The sequence below is a fragment of the Rana temporaria genome, chromosome 12, assembly GCF_905171775.1.
Source record: "Rana temporaria chromosome 12, aRanTem1.1, whole genome shotgun sequence".
NCBI lineage: Eukaryota > Metazoa > Chordata > Amphibia > Anura > Ranidae > Rana > Rana temporaria.
In genome coordinates, this window is record NC_053500.1 from 104,328,754 (window position 1) to 104,353,177 (window position 24,424).

The window sequence follows — 24,424 nt, forward strand, 5'->3', positions numbered from 1 at the left end:
TACGTCGTCTCTAGTCGGCTTTTTTTGGCGTATAGTTAAAGCTGCTGTTTGGTGGCGTACTCAATGTTAAGTATGGCCGTCATTCCCGCGTATAATTTAAAAAAAAAAATTTGTTTGTGTAAGTCGTCCGTGAATCGGGCTGGATGTAATTTACGTCCACGTCAAAACAATGACGTCCTTGCAGCGTCATTTAGCGCAATGCACGGCATGAAATTTAGGGACGGCGCATGCGCAGTTTGTTCGGCGCGGGGACACGCTTCATTTAAATAAAACACGCCCCCTACTCGCCGATTTGAATTAGGCACCGTTACGCCGCGAGAGATACACTACGCCGCCGTAACTTACGGCGCAAATTCTTTCAGGATTCAAACCAAAAAAAGTTAGTTACGGCGGCGTAGCGTTTCTCAGACACGCTTCGCCGGGGCAGATCTTTGTGGATCTGCCCCTGTATTGCCTATTGTTAGGGCACAGGTCAACGTAACCATTTCAGCACAGATACACATTTTGCTCCTCTCACCAAAGCCTAGTTTGTCCCCAAAAACATGTATGTATTACTTTCTTATCTTAAGTGATGACAGTTATCATTGAATAAACAGTCTCATAGTGAAAAAGTTAAAATTGTTCCAGGTGTATAAATATACAAAAGCCTTAGTGGTTGAATAGGCATAGGTAATAATGCATTAGTATCAGAAGAAAAAAAACATCTTGCGTCTGTGCAAGAGAAAAAAGTGCCCCAGCATTGGTTGGAAGAAGAAATTCCTGGGCATTGGTGATCAACCCTTGAACCTTGACTTTTGACCTTCCAACAGCTTGGCCAAGCAGCCGCTTATTCATTTCTATGTGGGATAGTTTGATTCTAAAACAGCTCTGTTCCCTTCTATGCTTTGGCATGTCCTGGGCCCCCCAGGATTCTGTTCCAACACTGGGACAGTCCTCTGGAACAGTTGAGGGGGCAAGAACTGGTTTATAGAATAAAATGTACAGTTTTTATGAAAAATTTGATAGTATGTGTAAATGTAAGACATACTGTAGAAACTGTGGGCCAGATTCACGTAGCCCGGGCGCAGCGTAACGTAACCGATTTACGTTACACCGCCGCAAATTTTCTGTCTAAGTGCCCGATCCACAAAGCACTTACCTGGAAATTTGCGGCGGTGTATCGTAAATCCGTCCGGCGCAAGGCGGGCCAATTCAAATGGGGCGGGTACCATTTAAATTAGGCGCGCTCCCGTGCCGGACGTACTGCGCATGCTCCCGACGCAAATTTCCCGACTGGCTTTGCGCGAAATTACGACGCGCCAACGTTTTGTGAATCGCGACGTGAAAAAAAGACTTGCGCTGGAAAAAAGAAAAAATTAGAAAAAAATTCAAAATCGACGCGGGAAAGACGGGTATACTTTTACATGGTGGAGTAATTTTCCACTTTGTAAAAGGTGCCCTATCTTTGCGACGGCAAACTAACACTCGCAGCGACGTAACGACGGGAAAAAGCTTTGTGGATCGCCGCAACTCCTAAGTTGCATACCCGACGCTGGTTTACGACGCAAACTCCCCCCAGCGGCGGCCGCGGTACTGCATCCTAAGATCCGACAGTGTAAAACTATTACACCTGTCGGATCTTAGGGATATCTATGCGTAACTGATTCTATGAATCAGCCGCATAGATAGAAACAGGGATACGACGGCGTATCAGGAGAAACGCCGTCGTATCCCTTTTGTGAATCTGGCCCTGTGTACCTGTATTACACTGCCCCCTACTGTTCTTACAACACAACTGCAAAAAAAAAACAAAAAAACACACAAACAAGTAGAACAGAAGGAAGTTCAAGGTTTATTCATTTGTGTTCATGCAGGGATCTAAATACACATATACATATTGCATTGATACAAATTTGAAGAGCGCGGGCATGTATTACCCCATCTGGAAATGTTTTGAATCCTCTAGTCTGAGTTTGCAGCAAAGGTAAAACTAGCAGGGCGTTCTCCATAGTGAGCTGATCATGATTTCACATATGCATTAGAAAGGCAGGACACGCAACCTGTTCTCTAAAGTACATGGATGCGCAATGCCCTGCAGTTACATACATGTATTATTACATATTGCTCTATTTCACATACATAGGTACAGATGTACAACTGACCAGGTGTTATACAAAATTTGGTATACACAGTGAGGGACATTATTGGTGGTTAAATCTGGCACTGAATGTGTACAGCCTTGTGTGTTATAGGAGCATAGCGATGTGATTTGGTGTATATAGAGGGATGTGCATGGGTTACGCGTTTCAGTTTTCAGTTCCTAGCACAAAATATAAAGGTGAAATAGCATTCTTCTTCAGTAGTTTGCTCAGCCAAATGCCTGTTGGCTGGGAGTCGCGTACCCAATTTCTTTTATTCCACGCTTACACCAAAACTGACATTTCAATAATAGGTTGACGATAGCAAATGGGACGATTCCTCCAACCTTCCTAAAACTTCCTGGAATTTAGCAGCAAGATCTTCTCCCCAAACAAGCTCCTCCACTCCCTGTGGTCACCATTATTACCTTAACAAGCTTCAGGCAAAACGACAAAGACATCAAACTAATCTTTCCAATGCCTAAAGCTGGACACGGTCTGATCGGTGACCATGAGGAGGTGTGAAGTGCAGTTTGAAGATCCTGCAGCGCCATTCTAGGTCAAAAAAGCAACAGCCCATTGTATTAGCTCACCCATCTTCATTAAAGACCAGAACATTGATGAAGAACCAGGTAGTTTAAAAGTGGCCATACACTGCAGGTTCCCAATGAACTCCTCAAAATTAACTTAGTGGATTGCCCTGTCGGCACCCTCCCGCCCAACTTCCTTCAATTGAAAATATATCGAAGGGCATCCTATATACCTCCTCCTTGGACTACCCCTTCCGAAAACACCTAAACCCCTAAGGAAATTGATGGCCTTTATTCTATTAGCTGCTAAACAGGCTATACCCCCGTGCTGGCTTACCAACATTCCCCCTTCTTTTACACAATTTCTGGCAGTCGTCACAGACATTCGTAGGATGGAACGCCTTACGGCTGTAATTGAAGACTCCTTAACTAATTTTGACGCCATATGGGGGAAATGGGATTCTTCTGAATATAACTCAGAGGATGCGCAGTGAGTTCATGAGCTTGGGGAGTAGGTTATCTCGATCAAACGATTGAAAATATACCACCTAAACTATTGTTAACTTTGTTTTAATTAGGGTTGTCCCGATACCGATACTAGTATCGGTACCGATTCTGAGTATTTGCGGGAGTACTCGTACTCCCGCAAATACCCCCGATACCAAAATAGAATACTCCCCCCCCCCCCCCCCGCCGAACGAATCCCGCCGCTACGCCGCATTCCCCGCTTGGTTAATACGGGTGGGGAACATTACAGCATTCATTTGAATAGCTGTAGTCTTTCCCGCCGCGTATAGACACTCCCCCTTGCTCGGGTGAACTGTCCAATCCCGAGCAAGGGGGAGTGTCTATACGCAGCGCGAGAGACTACAGCTATTCAAAGCTGTAATGTTCCCTGCGCGTATTAACCAAGCAGGGATGCGGCGCGGCAGCATGTACGGTAAGGGGGACATGGCTGCATATGGGGGGGGACATGGCTGGATATGGGGGGGTCATGGCTGGATATGGGGGGGTCATGGCTGGATATGGGGGGACATGGCGAGGACATGGCTGCATATATGGGGACATGGCTGGATATGGGGGGGACATGGCTGCATATGGGGGGGGGACATGGCTGCATATATGGGGGGGACATGGCTGCATATGGGGGGGACGTGGCTGGATATGGGGGGGACATGGCTGGATATAGGGGGAGACATGGCTGCATATGGGGGGGACATGGCTGGATATGGGGGAGACATGGCTGGATATGGGGGAGACATGGCTGGATATGGGGGGGACATGGCTGCATATGGGGGGGACATGGCTGCATTTGTGGGGGGACATGGCTGCATTTGGGGACACATTTAAAAAAAAGTATCGGTATTCGGTATCGGCGAGTACTTGAAAAAAAGTATTGTTACTCGTACTCAGTCCTAAAAAAGTGGTATTGGGACAACCCTAGTTTTAATGGTTACTTGTCTTTCTCTTTCCTATACCATGATGCATTTGAAATGTCTGAAAATCACTTGACATTTTCTATTGTTCCCATTTACACAAAACTTGTTATAATTATTTTTCATTGGGATTATATCTCCTTTGTTGACTCTTTTATGTGAATTTATCTGCTGTTTCTTCCTTTGGAAATATTCAATAAATAAACAATTAATAAAAAAAATATATATATATATATATCGAAGGAACCAGGTGGAAAATGGATGCATCCAATCAGATGACGCAACGTGTTCGGTATTCTGACAGTTGCCACTGTCAGCTGTCAGAATACAGGAGCCTAGCAGGTAGACTTGTCTATCCGTACGGCATAGCATGGATGACAGAACCTGTTAAACTTTATTTTGTCTTATAGTTTATTGTCCTTTTCTGTCTCCATTGGTGCGATGATTTAGCTGTGTATTTGGGTTCCTTAGCGTTAACCCAATCCAAGGTGTAAAGTATGTATACCTTTGAGTGTAATTAGGAAATCCTAAAGTGACCCTGTTAGTAAGTGAACAGAGGTAAACTAAAGATGATGTATACTGACCGTATTTATCGGCGTATACCGCGCACTTTTTTGCCCTGAATATCAGAGCTTTGGAGGCACTCTGCACATGCTCAGTTTATTTTCTATTGCAAGAGTTTTTTTTGGTTGCATGTGATCAGCACAGGGCCAAATCAGCACTGTCCAGACAGAGGGTCAGGAGCCATGCAACCTCTTAGGAAAGTCAGAGAAGAAAAAACTCCTCCTACATGCTTTAACCTATGCTCGGCTGGACACTGATAGAAGTCACAAGGTTGCTATATACTGCTGATGAGAAAAAGGTATTTAGCAGTTTATATTTACTAAAATAATTGTATTTCCATGTTCTGTGTACAGTGGGAGACCAGATATAGTGAATGTCGGGTCCTGTGTTTATTAACACCTTAAGCCCCATACTCTTAGAAAGGAAGTATACCTAAATTTTTTTTTTTTACAAGCTGGCTGTAGTTTACTTCTGTGCACTTACTGACAGGGTCACTTAAAGATTGCTTGTATTTTGTGGATCTGATAGCTACCCGGGTACTCCTAAGACCTATAGGCCCAGATTCACGTAGAGCGGCGCATCTTTAGACCGGCGTAGCGCATCTCATATGCGCTACGCCGACGTAAATCAGTGAGGCTAGAACAGTATTCACAAAGCACTCGCTCCCAAACTTGCGCCAGCGTAACGTAAATTGGCCGGCGTAAGCCCGCCTAATTTAAAGTAGGAAGGTAGTGGGCGTGATACATTTAAATGAACCGTGACCCCATGTAAATGAAGGGCCGAACGAACGGCGCATGCTCAGAATCACGTCGCATATACTCCCTAAGATACGACGGCTCAATGCGTACGACCTACGCCCAGCCCCATTCACGTATGAATTACGTAAACAACGTAAAATACGACGGCTGTTCCCTGGTCCATACCCTAACATGACTTACCCCTGCTTTATGTGGAATAACTTTACGCCGGACGTACGCCTTACGTAAACGGCATAGACTACTGCGACGGGCGTAAGAACGTTCGTGAATCGGCGTATCTAGGTCATTTACATATTCGACGCGTAAATCAATGGAAGCGCCCCTTGCGGCCAGCGTAAATATGCGCCCAAGATACGACGGCGTAGGAGACTTACGTCGGTCGTATGAAGCCCGAATTCAGGCGTATCTTGTTTGCTGAATAAGGCGCATACATACGACGGCGCATCCCTGGAGTTACGCGGCATATCAGTAGATACGTCGGCGTAAGTTCTTTCTGAACCTGGGCCATACTGTCCAGACACTTGACACTACAACCATTCAATATAGCAACTGTTTTACTGAAAAGATAATATTTTTCAGAAATCGACTGTGCTAAAAAATCATCTAAGTCGATGTAAACCCAATTCATGAAATTTGAGCTGGGCACATATATCTGTAGTGTTTTCTTATCTCTCTCCAAGTACTGAGTCCCGTATTTTTTCTGTCCCATAGCTCTGTAATCAGCCTGATGACTTCTGACAAGTTCTCTGAGACGGGAGACAAAAGCAGCCTGAAGTTTGTGTCGTTGGCGGTTGTTATAAATAGATTAGCAGAATGCTGCTCCATTCACTTCAGAGCTCTGCACATTCCTTCCTTTGCCAATGGGGGGGGGGGGGGGTGTGCCTTTCCTCCAATCAGCTGTCTTGGCTGTATGCCAATAATCAACTCCTACTGCTGAACAGGAAGAGAAAACCTGTGACACAATGTGCACTTTTTAAAGTATATATAAAGCTGAAGACAGCAGATATACATGTAAAACTTATGTAGGGAGATTTGTTTAATCTATGTGTACCATCTGAGGCTGTACTTCACTGGGTATATGTGAGGGTTTACATCCACTTTAATCTACAAAAGTCAAAAAGGGACAATAAATCCTGCTTAAAAAAAAAAATCTATCTATTTAAACAAAATTGTGTATGATAAAAGATTGATTGATCAAAGATTCAATGATTTCAATCTATTTTGTTTGTCGGGATGAATTGAAGTCCTGTGATAATCGGTTATTTTGTCATGTAGGGCCAGATTCTCAAAATAATTACGCTGGTGTATCTACAGATACACCGGCGTAATTCGAAAATCCCGCTGGCGTATCATTGTTTTGTATTCTCAAAACAACATACGCCAGAATTAGGCTAGGATCCGACTGGTGTAAGTCACTTACACTGTCGGATCCTAAATGCAATACTACGCTGGCCGCTAGGTGGCTTTTACGCCGATTTCAGCGTTGCATATGCAAATGAGCCGAATACGCCGCTTCCCGAACGTTTTTGCGCCGCTTCGCCGTAGTTTACGTCGTTAGCGTAAGTTTACCCCTGCTATATGAGGGGTAACCTTACGTCGCTCCGCCGTATGCCATGTTAAGTATGGCCGTCGAGACAGCGTCTGGTTTTTCCGTCGTTTACGTAACTCGTCGCGAATAGGGCTGTGCGTTAATTACGTTCACGTCGCAACCTATGTATTTGCGGCGTACTAGGGGGCATGCGCAGTGGCCTACGTTTAAGGCCGGCGCATGCGCAGTTCGTTTGGCACGGGGGCGTGCTTAATTTAAATACAAGCCGCCCCCTTTGATTTACGCGGGGATACGCCGGGCCATTTAGACTACGCCGCCGCAAATTACGGAGCAAGTGCTTGGAGAATACGGCACTTGCTCCAGTAAGTTGCGGCGGCGTAGTGTTAATGGCATACGCTACGCCCCGCTCGTAGATACGCTGATCTACGAGAATCTGGCCCTATGTGTATAGCCAGCATTAGGGTCTTTCCAGGGCTCTTAGATTTCCTCTCCCTTTCTATACCAGTGACAACAGTAAAAATCCTGCAGGGGCTCTAATCCTTTCCCACGCTATCCGAAAATGAATCAAAAACTTTTTAGCTAGAAATTCACTTTAAATATTAGTGGACTAACCCTTTAAGAAAAAAAAAAGAAAGAAAAGTCAATATAGAAGGGAACAATGACAGGTCAGAGCGAAATAGAATACATCTACGAAATAAAAAATTGTACAGAACCAATATTATAACAGCTATTTGCCCTTAAATAAATAGAACGAATATTTGAAAAAATATATACACATTAAAAGTCTGCAGTATCCACATATAGAGCATGTAAACATTGCATATATTTATATTTCCAGTCCTTGTGAAGATATGCTATTCAGGGTTTCCTCTGTCCCTATCACTGTTACATTTTGGCTCCATTGTCTTCACAGCGCGGTCACTTTAAGCATACAATTTCCAAATGTTATGAATGAAGAGCTCAAATAAACAGATGCCCGTCTTATGTAAACTTCCATTTTGCGTATTTAAATGCTCCCATGGTCTGCAGCACATAAGAAGTAACGTCTATAATGAGGGTTGATCCATATTATGGGAGTTTCTGTAATTAAGTAATTCTTGCTTACTCCATATTAACATTGGATTTACACAGATATGTAATAAAAGTATACAGAGCTATCTCTACAGTGTATTGTCAGCACGTGTCAGTTATAAGTGCATGGTGATGCGTTGGCAGTCTAATTTTTTGAAGGCAGCCCAATCATTTAAGGCCTGAAGGATTTAAACACTTAGGGCCAGATTCTTGTACAGCGGCGTATCTTTGCGGCAGCGTAACGTATCCGATTTACGTTACGTCTCCGCAACTTAGACAGGCAAGTGCTGTATTCTCAAAGCACTTGCTCCGTAAGTTGCGGCGGCGTAGCGTAAATCGGCCAGCGTAAGCCCGCCTAATTCAAATGTGGGACAGGGGGGCGTGTTTTATGTTAATGTTCTGTGACCCGACGTGATTGACGTTTTACACGGACGGCACATGGAAATCTCCCAGTGTACATTGCTCCTAATACGCCGCAAAGACTTATTGGTTTTGACGTGAACGTAAATTACGTCCAGCCCCATTCACGGACGAGTTACGCAAACGACGTAAAATTTTCAAATTTCGTCGCGGGAACGACGGCCATACTTAACATTGGTACGCCGCACTTATATCTTTACGCCGGGAAAAGCCTAACGTAAACGGCGTAACTGTACTGCGTCAGCCGGGCGTACGTTCGTGAATTCGCGTATCTAGCTGATTTACATATTTCGACGCGTAAAATCAGCGTACACGCCCCTAGCGGCCAGCGTAAATATGCCGTTACGATCCGACGGCGTAAGAGACTTACAATTTTTTAGTTTTGCCTTTAGTTCCTGTTTAAATACCAACATTGAAGAGGATCTAAACTGCAACTTGATGATGGTTTGTCAAAGTATTGTGTATCATATCACTGTCATGTTATTTTTCTTCACAAAATACTGTTTTTATTTTGTGTATATGCTTTTTCATCTCAGACCAGCCTCCTTCAGCTACTTCCTGTCTAGATGCATCGGCATCCTGATAATGACAATGTCTGTCTACACAGCCCCTTGTAATCTCCACCAGAGGTGTGACAACACAGACGCACAACTGGGAAACAGCTGTCACCCCATGAAAGGAAGTGCCTGAACAATGACCTTATGGGCAGGGTCACCAGGAATTACTTTAAATGAAAAAAAAAATCTGCAGATTTAAAATAATTGAAATTTTTAAAATGACATTAACATGTTAAAGCATATATGTGAGATTTTTATTGATTAGGTTTATATTCACTTTAAAGGACAACTATACTCTCATACCAAAAAAATATTGTGCAAAACATAATTTACATGTATGTATGATCCATTATTCTGCATTATACAAAATTTACATTTGATATAGGATAACATATATACCTGGTGATCCTGCCAGTGACCCGTCAGAGTGTTAGTACTGAATGGCTTGCATTTAAAATGGTCACCCTGATCAGCATTGCCAGATATGCTGAGAAGGAGGGTTATCAGCATTGTCACCAATCATTACAGAGCCATTATCCAATGATTCACCCTATAATGAACTTTGGTCTGGCACTGGGGCTTTATTAAAAGGATAACTAGACCCAAGAACAAGATGTATTACGTATATACTCGAGTAGAAGCCGACCCGAATATAAACCGAGGCACCTAATTTTACCACAACAAAAATGGGAAAACGTATTGAGTCGAGTATAAGCCTAGGGTGTCCATCTGCATGCCTCACTGTGTCCATGCCTCACTGTGCCCGTGCCCATACCTCACTGTGTCCATGACTAGACCGACGTATAACATGGGAGTCTATGGAAGGGGTGCCCGGCTTTGAAAAATCGGTGCTCCCCAGCAGTAGCCCCCCAGACAACAAACTTTGCACACTTGTAGAGGAGAAATGGGGCTACATGTGTGCCAAGACCTGGGTCCAGGGAACCTACGACCGGCCAGTTACTCAGTCCCCAAATTCATCGGTGAAATTACCGTTTAACATAGGAGTCTATGGAAGGGGTGCCCGGCTTTGAAAAATCTGTGCTCCCCGGCCGTGGATCCTCCGGACACAAACTTTGCACACTTGTAGAGGAAGAGTGGGGCTATATGTGTGCCAAGTTTATGTGGGCCAGTAACGGGTCCCCAAATTCCGGGAGATCAGGTGCAAATAGGTGACTCGAGTATAAGCCGAGGGGGGCATTTTCAGCACCAAAAAATGCTGAAAAACTCGGCTTATACTCGAGTATATACGGTAAATTGCAACATACAGTCCTTAGATGTGGCGGCTGCTTTTTTTTTTTTCTTTTTAGCTAGAAACATTTTCAGCAAATATACAAGCTGCTTGTTGATCCTGCTAGAAATGCTGCATCCTTGTCACTTTCTATAAGCTGCACAGAAGAATATGTTCTATCCTAGCTATTTTCTGTAAACTACAATTGCCCTGTCCCCCATATAATGGGGATGAAGAGATATGGACGTGTTTGCAGTCCATATTAGGTGAGCAGCCTGGGGTGACAACCAAGACTCCCCTCATAGATACATTGGAGGAATGACGTAGCCACCCAAGGACAGGAAGTGTGGTATGTGGAGGATCACCATGTGAAAAAGAAAAACAAAACATGAAAAAAATAAAGAATGCAACCACCACACCAAGGACTAGTAAGCTGCAATATATTACATTTTTGGTTTTGGGTTTAGATACACTTTAAACAACTGACAACTTTCCTATACACATTTATTGCATATCTAAGCACTTTACACAAAAGCTTCAACTTGGCTTTTAGGACAACTACACTTTTAGATAAGCTGTACTTGGTGGATGGCTCTTCTTTTGGCATACAATCATCGATCCATTCATAGGCCTGAATGGGTATCGCAAGAGGGGACTATTTTGAAGTGAAGATCTCACGAGCAGGGCCACAGGTGAAATTAGCCTCATGTTGGCAAAACTAGCAGGCACATTTCATAAGAAACATGAGTGTAACTGCCAGAAATCATACAAAACTGCCAGGTTATTATGGCTCACTAACAAACACAACACAAGGTAATCAGGACCTAACTGTCACATTCCAGATTAGACCAGAACATAAAAGCCAACATCCAATTCCTTGCAACTGGTAAAGGCATTGGGCCAGATTCACAAACGAGATACGACGGCGTAGCTCTGTTTCTAACTATGCGACTGATTCATAGAATCAGTTACGCATAGCTAGCCCTAAGATCCGACAGGTATAATTGAATTACACTGTCGGATCTTAAGGATGCAATTCTAGGCCGGCCGCTAGGTGGCGAGGCCATTGCGGCCGGCGTAGAATATGCAAATGAAGACTTACGGCGATCCCCAAACGGCCCGTCGATCTAAATCTACGTAGTTTCCGTCGAGTTACGCCGCGTAAAACTAGGGCTGAGCCCTAGTTCTCTTAAGCCATGGTAAGTATGGCCATCGTTCCCGCGTCGAAATGTAAACATCAACGTCGTTTGCGTAAGACGTCCGTGAATGGCGCTGGACGCCATTTACGTTAACGTCTAAGCAAATGACGTCGGTGCAACGTCAGTTAGCGCAATGCACGTCGGGTAATTCACCCGACGGAGCATGCGCAGTACGTCCGGCGCGGGAGCGCGACTAATTTAAATGGGACTCGCCCCATTCGATTGGGCCCGCCTTGCGCCGGACGGATTTAAGTTACACCGCTGCAAATTTCCAGGTAAGTGCTTTGTGGATCGGGCACTAACTTGTGTAATTTGCGGCGGTGTAACTTAAATTACAAAAGTTACGTTGCGCCCGCTGGTTGTGAATCTGGCCAATTGTTCCTTGGCTCCGATTTCCATTAATGATCTGCATTGTCTTAAACTGGCTAATGGATTTGATGTAGAATGGGCTCAGATCATAGACTAAAACAATAAATATATCATATAGGTGCACTGGCAGTGCTATGCTCTTCACATGAAAGTACTGGCACTCCTAGACCCTACACAGCATGTGAAATGGCCTATGCTCCTATTGGCTCATAGCGCATAGCGCATATGTCTGCCACCGCTGGGCTTATGTTAAAATCACCGACAAATCACTCATATCAACAACACTGGGTCAGCCAATCTACACTCAGGTCATATAATTGAAAGAAAACTCCAGTTCAGCAAAAAAAAAAAAAAAACATGTACTGTATAACTACAATATGGATAATTTTGCCAAGTTATCTTCTTATATTCATCTTTCTGTAACTTGTTCAATGCTCTTCCCACAAAACCTGAAGGTACCACATGACATGTCCTTAAGTTGACTGCAATAAAAAATGTCATCTTTGGTGAAAAACATATACACGTTGCTGTACTCTGGGATGCAATGATCATTATTACAAAACCAAACAAAATCACAGGAATAAAGCAAAAGCAGAACTTGCTGCTTAGAACTCATTTGGAAAGATGTGAGCAAGTGCATTGGCATAGCATATCTAATGCTACAGAACAAAAGCAGGCAAGGATGCGCAATAAAATTTGCTGAAAATTATTGCCATCGGTATAGTGGCCCTAAAAGTGTTTTTTTTTTTCCATAAAAACTGGAGTTTCGCTTTAGGTAAATCACTCTTGTCTATTAATTCCTTCATCCCCCTGAGGATTAGAATGGACATTACCAGGTAGCTGCATTAAGCTGCACAGCCGTTGATGACACCAATGCCAACTTTTACATCAACGAACAATGACAGGCACTGCTACTTACTGAGCACGCAGCAGGTGGCGCTGTATTAGTTTGCAGATATTCACCATACACTTTCAGTGAATAGTTGCCACCAATCTCTGCTGGAACAAATTCAGCAATGTCACAGCTTACATAATGTAGTAGCATGTTTCAGCATTGCCAGTGCCAGGCTCCACTAGTCCAGGATTCATACACAAAATGTGAAGTGGGCAGGAACCACCTTCCTGCAAAGGCTGTGGGTGAAAATGTCGACCTTCTTAAAGCTGGAGCGTGAAACAAGGTAGGAGATGAAAGCTGGCATGGGGGTAGAGTCAGTGGTGAGTCCTGAGCGTCTTAATGGGCGTGGGAGCCTCTCTGTGAGAGGTGTCTATGGGGCAAGCAGCAAGACTTAGAGAGAAGAGTCATCACACATCTTGAGCACCCAGACGACCTTGTCTGTCTCCCACCTCCTGCAGAGAGATACAAGTGTCTGACGCATGGTATGGATGCCTCCTCTTCTGTGCAGGAACCCCAGGGTAACAGCCATCTAAAGAAAACGAAAGGACATTTTATATAAATCAGACAGAAAGAAATCTATTGGGGCAGATCCTTGTACAGCGGCCCATCTGTACGCCGGGCGCAGCATATCTAAGATACACTACGCCACCGTAACTTATTTATTTTATTTTGAATCGCCGTAAGTTACGGCGGCGTAGTGTATCTCTGGCGGCGTAAGGGCGCGGAATTCAAATGGATGTATTGGGGGCGTGTTTTATGTAAATACATCGTGACCCGACGTAAACAACGTTTTTTTTAAATTGCGCATGCGCCGTCCCTGGGGGTATCCCAGTGCGCATGCTCGAAATTTGACCGGAAGAAGCCAATGCTTACGGCGGTGACGTCATTCTACGCAAATTCCTATTCGCAAATTTTCCTATTCGCAAACGACGTAAAAAAATCAAAATTGGAACGACGGCCATACTTAACATTGAGTACGTCACCATATAGAACCTTTAACTATACGCCGGAAAAAGCCGAACGAAAACGACGTAAAAAAATGCGCCAGCCGGACGTACGTTTGTGGATCGCCGTAAATAGCTAATTTGCATACTCGACGCGGATTTCGACGAAAACGCCACCTAGCGGCCGCCGAAAAATTGCATCTAAGATCCGACGGCGTACTAAGACGTACGCCTGTCGGATTGATCACAGATGCCGTCGTATCTTGTTTTGTGGATACAAAACAAAGATACGACGTGGGAAATTTAAAATTACGCGGCGTATCAATAGATACGCCGGCCTAATCCTTTTGTGGATCTGCCCCATAGGATGTAGATATCGAAAAATGTCTGGAATGGAAATGATGGGCAAATAACATGAAATTCTTTGGTCTGGGTAAGAGTAAAGAATACAGATACCTTTCGTATGAAAGTGGACCAATATCCACCACAGCCAATAAGACTCTCCCTTTCATTTTCTAACCTAGACTAGAAATATGTAAGGAAGGATCTGATTGGTTGCTAGAGGCAACACACAAAAGGCCTTTTTTTTTTTTTTTTAAGGCTCATTCTATTCACTACAGCGTGACGTGATAGTGATGAACACAGAAATGCAAAATATAGCCTAAAACTGAACCGTGAAAAACAAACACTAAAGGACATTCAAGCAAATTAAAAACAAACCTTTTCCATGTCTTCTAAAACTGTAACCCTGACATATATGGGCAGATTTCAAGAAGATTCAATGGCAAGAACACAAACATTTTAAATTGGAATGACTACGTTTTTAATCAATAGCTGTTAATATCCCATTGATAGCAATTATCAAAAATAATACATTTGCAGAGACTGTCTACTTAACAAGTTGGAACATCATTACGATTATTGGGCCAGATTCATGTAGATCAGCGGATCTTTAGATCCGCTCAATCTACGTGTTTTACGATCAGCCGGTGCAATTTAGCGAGGCTAGTGCAGTATTCATCAAGCACTTACCTCGAAAATTGCACCGTCGTATCGTAACTCCCCCGGCGGAATGCAAATTCCGCGGCTAGGGGGAGTGTACAATTTAAATCAGGCGCGTTCCCGCGCCGATTTAACTGCGCATGCGCCGCCGGCAAAATTTCCCAGTGCGCATGCTCCAAATAATGTCGCTAGGACGTCATTGTTTGCGGCGGCTACGTCAATTGCGGCCATCCGTATTCCCGATCGACTTACGCAAACGACGTAAAAATGTGAATCTCGGCGCGGGAACGACGGCCAAACTTAACATTAGCTACCCCTCATATAGCAGGGGTAGCTATCCGCCGGAAAAATTCCGAACGCAAACGACGTTAGAAAAAAAGCGATGGGCGGGCGTACGGACTTGAATCGGCGGTTCTCCTCATTTGCATATCCGACGCGTAAAAAAAAGCAACGACACCTAGCGGCCGGCGGTAGATTGCAGCCTAAGATTCGACTGGTGTAAGTCACTTACACCAGTCGGATCTAAGGGAGATCTATGAGGAATCTGATTCTATGAATCAGCCTCATAGATCCGACCGGCTGGACTCAGAGGTACGACGGCGGATCAGGAGATCCGCCGTCGTATCTCTTTAATGAATCTGCCCCACTGTCTCCAATTTTTATCCATTGTTCATGAGTCTAGACTTTCACATTTTTCATTGAATCTTTTGAAAAATTGCCCATCTCCAGCCTAAGGATGTACATATATTCTAAATGTATATACACAAACAATATAATGGTTTATAACAATGGGTGAAGTTTTAGAGGCTCTTTAATAATGACTAGAATGAGCACTGTTTTATGTCCTACCTAATCTCCAATTGGAATGGGCTGGGGGTCCGGAACAGCCACTGCGGATGGGCGGAAGAGAAAGAAACAAGAAGACAGTGGTAGAGAAGAGACTGAAGCAGAAGTAGGCAGATAGGAGAATGGACAACAGAGGTGAGGAAAGCACATATTTAAGCAGACAAGTGGGGCAGCAGCCTTAAAGCTGAACTCCAGGAAAACAAACTCTTGCCTCAAAAAGGGTAAAAGGCCCATTTAGGTTTAGGGGTCTAGGGGATCAGGAAAAGCACGTTTTACTTACCCGATCCTCCACTCCTGTAGCGCCACCCCGCCGCAGGAGTATAGGATCAAATTAGTAAAAATAGGAATTTTGACATACAGAACTTGTAAATTTCAAATTTTGGAGAACAGTACAGGACACGTGAGTTGAGTCTTAGACCATGGGTTATGTGCCTTAAGCTTCAGATAATTGGACTGGCAAATCTTTGTTGGAACCCCCCCTTATTGTATGCATATAATCCCACAGTAAAGCATTTGAGCACAAAGGAAGGGCACTGTGTGGTAAAGAGCACCTTATGGAGGCCACAGAGGGGCAGAGATCGCAACGGCGACAAGTACAACTTCTGGCAAAAGGGAGTCCACAAGGTGTGCAAAGGTGTTGGGAAGAGGATATAGGAAGCCTAAAGACCTAATTAAGACCTGCCAGGGACCATTTTCTAAACAGAAGTCACAGCATGAGAAATGAGAACAAGCTGGAGCTCCCTATTGCTACACTAGGTGAGAACAACGTCACATGACAGGTTAGTGGGGAAAGCAATCTGCATGCTCCTGAGAGAAGTGGGGTACCCAATTCAATCCAGAGGTTGGAAAAGTGGCAGCTGGTGCTAAAAAACTATTTGGGGAGCGCAAAATTCTGAAAAATGCAGCCACTGTGCCTGTCAAATGCCACCACTGTGTCCATCAAATGCCACCACTGTGCCCGTCAAATGCCGCCACTGCGCCCATCAAATGCCGCCACTGCGCCCGCCCGTCAAATGCCGCCACTGCGCCCGTCAAATGCCACCACTGTGTCCATCAAATGCCACCACTGTGCCCGTCAAATGCCGCCACTGCGCCCGTCAAATGCCACCACTGCGCCCGTCAAATGCCGCCACTGCGCCCGTCAAATGCCGCCACTGCGCCCGTCAAATGCCGCCAATGTGACCCCCCCTCCGCTCGCCGACTGCCCGGCACTTACCTCACTTCACTTTTCTAACACATCTGGGTGGGCTCATAGCGCAATGCTGCAGCAGACGTAGTGACCAGTCTACAGGCAACCAGCCAGGAGACTGGTTACTGTAGTTAGAATAGATGTTTTTGGAGCAGGAGTGGATGTGCATTTTTGAGTGGATAAGGGTTCATGTGCAGGATTTTTAAAAGTCCTTGTAATACTCCCTAAAAGGGAAGGCGGTGACTACCCCTTGTGATTGCAGCAAGCAAGTGTAGCAGAGGGAAAAAAAAGCAAGAGAGAGGACAGCAACAGAACATCTTTGTGTACCTTTCCTTTAAGTCAGGGGGTCTCCAAACATTCTAAACAACGGGCCAGTTTACTGTCCTTTAGACTTAAAGGGGGCCAGACTATGGTCATTGGGAGTAGAAATTGTCCCATCAGTGGGAGGAATACTGTCCAATCTTTGGTCTCAGTGGTGAAATAAAGCCCCATTGTTGGTGTCTGTGGGCAGAATAGATCCCCATTGTTGGTTTTAGGAATAGTGCCCCATCATTGATGTCACCACCAGGAATTATGCCCAATTGTTGATGTCAGTGGAAGGAATAATGACTTATATTTGTGGGAGAAAATGTACCCCAAGGGGCGGATAAAGGCAAGGAAAGAGCCACATCGGGCTGCAGTTTGGAAACCACTGCTTTAAGTCATAAGATTCTGTAGGATCATCTCCTGTATATGCAAAGAAAGTTATTATTGATTTCTCCACTTTCCCATGGCTTGGGAAAGTGATAAGGTAGCAATAGCCAGTTGCAGGGCTAGGCCTGCCAAAGCAAAGAGGTATTTTAAAAGAGTCTCCAGATGCCTATCAACTGATTCTTTAAAGGAGGGAATACAATCATCGAAAACAGTAGATCGAGTATACAAGAATTGGCAGGTCCGCAGTTGGAACAGTCCAAATAGTCTTAAAATCCCCTTCCATAGGGTACAAGGCATCAAAATTATCAGGAGGTGGGAAAAACCTCTCTCTGTGTCGGAACAATCATGATAGAGGAATATGCTTCTTTTTTGTGCTCAGAAGAATATGTGCGGGATGAATATTACTAGATGGATCAAGAGACTTAAACGCATTGCTTTCAAGTTCAACTGGAAAGGCTCTTGGAGTTTCCTCAGGGCTTGCAGCGGAATCTATGCTGTTTGTCCAATGTGTTATAGCTCCTGATCACCTGCAGTCCTCCATGTTGAGGATCTGCTCATGGAATAGATTCTAACTGAATAACCCAGGCGCTAGTCGCGTTCCTGTGGCTGTATCTGAGGTATCAGACAACAGGTGAGACGGCAAAAAATCAGCTTACATTGTAAAAAGCGGTGGCAGCCAGAACTGTGCAGAGGAACTTTCATTGGTGAGATAGAAGAAAAGATGGCCAATTTTAAATAGGTAAATGTTATAACCAGTGGCGGTTGCTCCATTAGGGGCGCCGCCCCCCTAATCAATGCACCTGGCCCCTAATCTACATGCAGGGTGCCGGATGCATGGATTTCAATTTTTTTTTTTTTAAGCACATGATTAGAGCCTGAGGCTTAAAAAAAAGGGTGGGCTCGGGGCAAAGAGCACTGCGCCCTGAGCCCACCCAGTTGTGTGACAATAGCAAATTAATATTCTCCATTGTCTTTCTGCTTCTCCTCCAGGCCAGTAAGGCAGCAGGTCTTAAGACCCAATTGGCTGAAAGCAGAAGCGAACGCATTGGCTGCCGAGGAGGAGACGTAGGGTGAAGCATCAAGAACTAGTATGTAAAGCTACAGGGAAACCCTGTGTTACCATATCCACATTGCTGGTCCTGTTCAGAGTTCAGGCTTTGCCAGTTGCAGTGCGCAAACTCCCACATGGTCTTCAGGGTCTGGGTGCCACAGAAATGGACCACAGCCCTTGGCCTGTATAGTACTTGGCAGCAAACTGTACTCATTGCACTCACGCCAAGAGCGCCCATGCAGGATTCACTGCTCAAAGCAAACATTACAGACCACGTACAATTTCAAATATGTACTTTGAGGGTAACCGATCATGAAACTGCTAGTAAACCATAAAGTAATAAGCAGTTAGATTTTAATAGAAGTGTCAGTTGAAGAAAGACAGTAAAATGGAATAAAAAAAAAAATCTCTCCAACAACTGAAGGGGTCCATCACCTAAGGACAATAGCAAGATTGGAACCGCATTGACTGGGCAAGGTTAAATGGGTATACTGGGGGCAGATCCCAGCACAGATTTTGCTAGCGTCCAATCACCTGAAGGTAGTGGTATATAACCCATGGTATAAGAATCAACTCCTGCCTCCTGTACTATATGAATAAGATATGCTTTTACTGTCCCCTAGACAGAACCAAGCATTTAACCCTTGTTATGCACTGCAAGAAGGAGTTTACGTTTTACTGGAGTTGGACTTTTAAATAAACCTGTGGCCAGGATAGGGATATACAAGTATTTAAATATCCTCAAGAGGCAATCAATGCACTTTGATACAAGCCACTTTACTGACTTCTGAAGCGGCAAGTACTATACAGCAATTTATCTCTAACCACCCTGTCAGGTTTTTGCCGCTAACTATAGACGGCAGCGATGATCCGTGTATTTTGCTGGAGGAGAGATTTCTCTCATGTCAGGATACAATAGCTCAGTGGGTAGGATTCCCCCATCCACATCACATGTGTGAATGGGGGAATTAAGTTTCTTTTTTTCAACCCGCTGGTTGAACGGAAAAAATGGTATGTGCTGCATTAGACAACACCAGTGCTTCTGCCGTGTACTTTGAGGTTGAATTGCTCCAGAGCTCGGCAGCTATACAGATTAGTGAGGTCTGCAGAGATCATTTACCGATTGTTAAGGATATGTAAATACTTCAATGTCCATAGCCTGGCCACAGGTTCCAATCCAACTGCACAGTGCAATATCTTTTAGATTTACCAACAACTACACAAGGAAACAAATCAACAAAAACCCAATCAAGAAGGTCTTGCACTACACAATTGTAGATAAAAAAAAAGATATTATACACGCAGAGTGTAACTTGAATGGCCAGTTTAAGAATATTTTATTTTCCTGTATTTGTTCATTTTTATTTTCCATTAATTTACCTATTTCTTCTGCTAAATACTAGAAGGGACCACAAGGCAGTTGAGTCAAAACTCCAGATAGATATTACAGTGTAAATGTTACAATATTAGATTAATAATAGCTGCAAAAGCTATCCAACAGCAGCCAGCTATATCTTATATGAATAGTCGACTACAAAACCAATCCAACAACTGCTTGCTGTAGAAATAAATCGTAGCTTTAGAGTCATAAATGTGGCATACCGAGATAAGGATTAGCCACTGTAGTCACCAATAATCATACACTGAATCTCTATTAAATCCAGCTTCAGGATGCCTCATCTTTACTACCAGACATGGCGGGCAACTCCTGGACTTCAACGGACCCAAGGAGAGGCAACCTATTATGTAACAGGTAAGAGAGGACAAAATACGACCATCCTATAATTGTGGGTGAATCGGAATGACCACTGCTCTGTCTATAGCTATCTTGCAGGACACATCGGGCCGGATTCAGAAAGCACTTACGCCGACGTATCTACTGATACGCCGCGTAAGTGCACGGATGCGCCGTCGTATCTATGCGCCTGATTCTGCTATTAAGATACGCCTGAATTTTGGCTTCATACAACCAACGTAAGTTTCCTATGCCGTCGTATCTTGTGCGCATATTTACACTGGCCGAAAGGGGCGCTTCCATTGATTTACATGTCAAATATGTAAATGAGCGAGATCCGCTGATTCACGAACGTACTTACGCCCGTCGCTGTAATCTACGCCGTTTACGTAAGGCGTACGTCCGGCGTAACGTTAAGCCTCATAAAGCAGGTGTAAGTCATGTTAGGGTATGGACGTCGGAACAGCCGTCGTATTTTACATCGTTTACGTAAGTCGTACGTGAATGGGGCTGGGCGTAGGTTACGTTCACATCATAGGCATTGAGCCGTCGTATCTAAGGGAGTAAATTCGACGTGATTCTGAGCATGCGCGCGCATGCGCCGTTCGTTCGGCCCTTCATTTGCATGGGGTCACGGTTAATTTAAATGTATCACGCCCACTACCTTCCTACTTTGAATTAGGCAGGCTTAAGCCGGCCAACTTACGTTACGCTGGCGCAACGTAGGGAGCGAGTGCTTTGTGAATACTGCTCTTGCCTCTCAGAGTTACTTCGCCGTAGCGCATATGAGATGCGCTACGCCGGCACAAAGATGCGTGAGCTACCTGAATCTGGCCCATCTTGTTTTTTTTAGGTTGCTGAGGCACTACACAGATTGGATTTTCTTGTAATTTTTATTCCGTCCTCGGGCATAAAGCGGGAATTGAGGATGCCAGCACAGTAAACAAACACATGCACTTGTGTGATACATGTATGCATGTTTTTTACTCTAATTAAAGTCTAAAACTTGCATTATACCACATTTGTTTCATTTATTACCCTTTAATATATATTTTGGACTCACTATTCACTATTTGAGTATATATATATTTATATTTGGACTCACTATTCTCTTTGCATTTAATACTATATGCTGATTATTTGTCAGCTCTTACATTTATCTTGCTTATGTGATATCACTATTCCATTAGTGTGATATGTTGCGCAGAATCACCATTTATTTATATTCCTGTTTTATGTCATGTAAACATAATTAGGTTTTGCTGCACTATATATTTTTGGTGGATTCACTCATTTAGGATCCATTTTAGCGCAAAAGCACTTGTCACTTTATGCATGTTTTTTACTCTAATTAAAGTCTAAAACTTGCATTATACCACATTTGTTTCATTTATTACCCTTTAAAGGCTTGCTCTTTCGTTCACAAGATTATGATACCTTGACCATTATTAGCTTGACTTTTAGATTATAATATTAGTAGCTTGACATTTATTTTAAAGCCTGGGTTAGCTAACCACACATGAAATCAAACTGTCACACCATACAACAATTATACAACAATTTTAAGGATTTCCTGAGAATCTGGCTGTTCCTGAAGAGACATCGGAATCCTTTTTGCACAGGTACCTTCAGCTCACATCCAGATGTAAAAATTAAATATGAACCTATATTTCAACAGCCTACCGGCCTTACATGCATAATCCGCACATGCCTAAACAACGGCGTTTAGTCAAATCCATTTGCAATTATCAAAAAGCATTTTTCAGCTAGTACAGAAGCTTCACAAACTGTTGGGACATTCGTATGTTAGGGCATTTCATGTAAAAGTTACCCATGACAGGCAGAAACTATGTTGCAGATCATAAAAGGTGTCGCATAAGAACTGTAATGGTGTGCAAATAATGGTAGTGACAATTTGAGATCATGTATCGTGGTCCAACACAATGCTAAAGCTGAATTTATACACCTGTTTATTTGCTAATAGCATGATCAGTTGTTGCAAGTTCTTCTACCTACCTCCCAACATAAGGGGGGACTTACTTGGTGAGTGGGCACTGGGATAAGGTAGGTGTTTTGTGGGTGATGATAAATGAACATTTCTAAGCATTAGTATTGCACACAGAGATTTACCAACTCTGCAAGTGGGTGCCAATTGTCCCTATTTGTCACCAGCACGTGTCGGTTGGTAAAAAGATTGTGGCAGGTCCTGGCACTCTGGCGACAAGTTTAAGGGTAGGCATTGTTTCCATTGAGACATCTGACTGTTTTATGACCAGCGTAGCCCCTACAAGATGCATGGTACATAAAATTGTCTCATCTAAATGAAAAGCATGGCCTCAATTAATTCTTTAGTATAATGATATAGTTCTATGCCACAGGGTGGATCTCACAAAATACTATTAATAATATCTTTGGGCCAGATACACATACATGTAGAACGGCGCAGTGTATCAGAGATACACTACGCCGCCGTACCTTACCTGGCGCATTTTCGAATCCTCAGCGATTTTGCGCCGTAAGTTACGGCGGTGTAGTGTATCTCTGGCGGCGGATTTCAAATTGGGCGGGTTTCATTTAAATGAAGCGCGTCCCCGCGCCAAATGAAATGCGCATGCGTCGTCCAGAAATTTCCCGCCGTGCTTTGCGCGAAATGACTTTGCAACAACGTCATTTTTTGAACTTAGGCGTGAGTTACGTCCATCCCTATTCACGGACGACTTACGCAAAAACAAAATAATTCAAATTTCGACACGGGAATGACGGCAATACTTAACATGGCAATTCTATGTATACGCCGCAAAATACCAGCTTTAACTATACGCCGGAAAAAGCCGACTACAGACGACGTTCGAAAATGCGACGGCCGCGCGTACGTTTGTGGATCGTTGTAAATCGCTAATTTGCATACCCGACGCGGAAAACGCCACCTAGCGGACGCCAAAGTATTGCATCTTAGATCCGAAGGCGTACGAAGACGTACACCTGTCGGATCTAACCCAGAAGCCGTCGTATCTTGTTTTGAGGATTCAAAACAAAGATACGACGCGGGAATTTTGAAATTACACCGCGTATCAATAGATACGCCGGCGTAATTTCTTTGTGGATCTGCCCCTTTATCTGTATAATTGTCCTGTGTATTCATCTCTGTATTGTATGCAAGCTAATCAAGTCTATAATAAAGGTTTCTTTTAATAACTCTCCTGCTTGACAACACATTGGTCTCATCCTTTGGTCTCCTGTTGCTCTGTTCAGCCACAGATGCAAGGAAAGAAACCTCCATGTATGCATGAGTCACTTTACTTTGAGCTTAAAACACTCCCACAGTGACAATGCAGGTCCCATCCCTAAGCATCAGCACTATCACATAATGATAAGGCATGTGAATAATCGGCTTCATACTTGGAAGTGTGGGGGGATTTATCAAAGCTGGAGAATCCTGGCAACCAATCAGCTTCTAGCCTCAGCTTGTTCAGAAAGGCTTTAAAATGAAAGATAGGTTGCCATGCACAGCTGATCTAGATCCTGGTTTATCCAGTTATGATAAATTTCCCTCCAGGTATTTTCTTTGCTCACAAAAGCTAAATTGAGGGCCTGGAGAGCGAAGGAAAGGTTAGAAACCGATAGGGAGAAAGAGGAAATTGCACATTGTCGTACCTTGGCAAACCACATTTGCATATTAATTTGCATATTCAAATCTTAAATCAATGGGAGCGCCCCTTGTGGCCAGCGTAAATATGCGCCCACGGTACGACGGCGTAGGAAACTTACGTCGGTCGGATGAAGCCTATCTACAGGCGTATCCTGCTTTCAGAGTCAGGCGCATAGATACGACGGCGCATATGTGCACTTACGTGGCGTATCTCGAGATACGTTGGCGTAAGTGCTACGTGAATCCGGGCCTATATATTCTTCTATACAAATGATAATATGAACTAATTCGCAAAATGGTAGTTTTGGACAGTGGAATAGAGATCTAGAGACACTTAGTGATGAGGAGTGGGGGCAAGCCTTAAAAAATGTATTTAGAGCATCCTTATCCTTCGCAGTGTTTTACTCAGTTATTTATCATGCATTGAGTTCATTATACTCCTTTAAAACTGCACTCTTGGGGTAAAGCAAATACACCAAATTGTCCAAGAGGTACCACTGGTACAGGTACACGTATGCATATGTTGTGGTGATGTCCAAAATTCCACTGCTACTGGGAGGGTGTATTTGATACTCTAAATAAAGTACAGTTTGATCCAAAAATTGCACTGCTAGGGATTATA

At 43.8% G+C, this 24,424-nt stretch overlaps 1 protein-coding gene across 4 annotated transcripts in view; it reads right to left on the reverse strand.

Annotated features, from left to right (window-relative positions):
* Positions 1 to 12,087: 12,087 nt before the first annotated feature.
* Positions 12,088 to 24,424, reverse strand: part of RNF157 (ring finger protein 157) — a 130,633-nt gene continuing 118,296 nt past the window's right edge. For 3 of the 4 annotated variants that reach the window (XM_040330058.1, XM_040330057.1, XM_040330060.1), the window contains one exon: positions 12,088 to 13,222. In XM_040330058.1, coding sequence (XP_040185992.1) covers positions 13,101 to 13,222 — 122 coding nt within the window. In that variant the 3' untranslated portion in view covers positions 12,088 to 13,100. Of the gene's footprint in view, positions 13,223 to 15,488; positions 15,530 to 24,424 lie in introns of all 4 variants that reach the window. The other variant, XM_040330059.1, reaches the window with a different exon arrangement.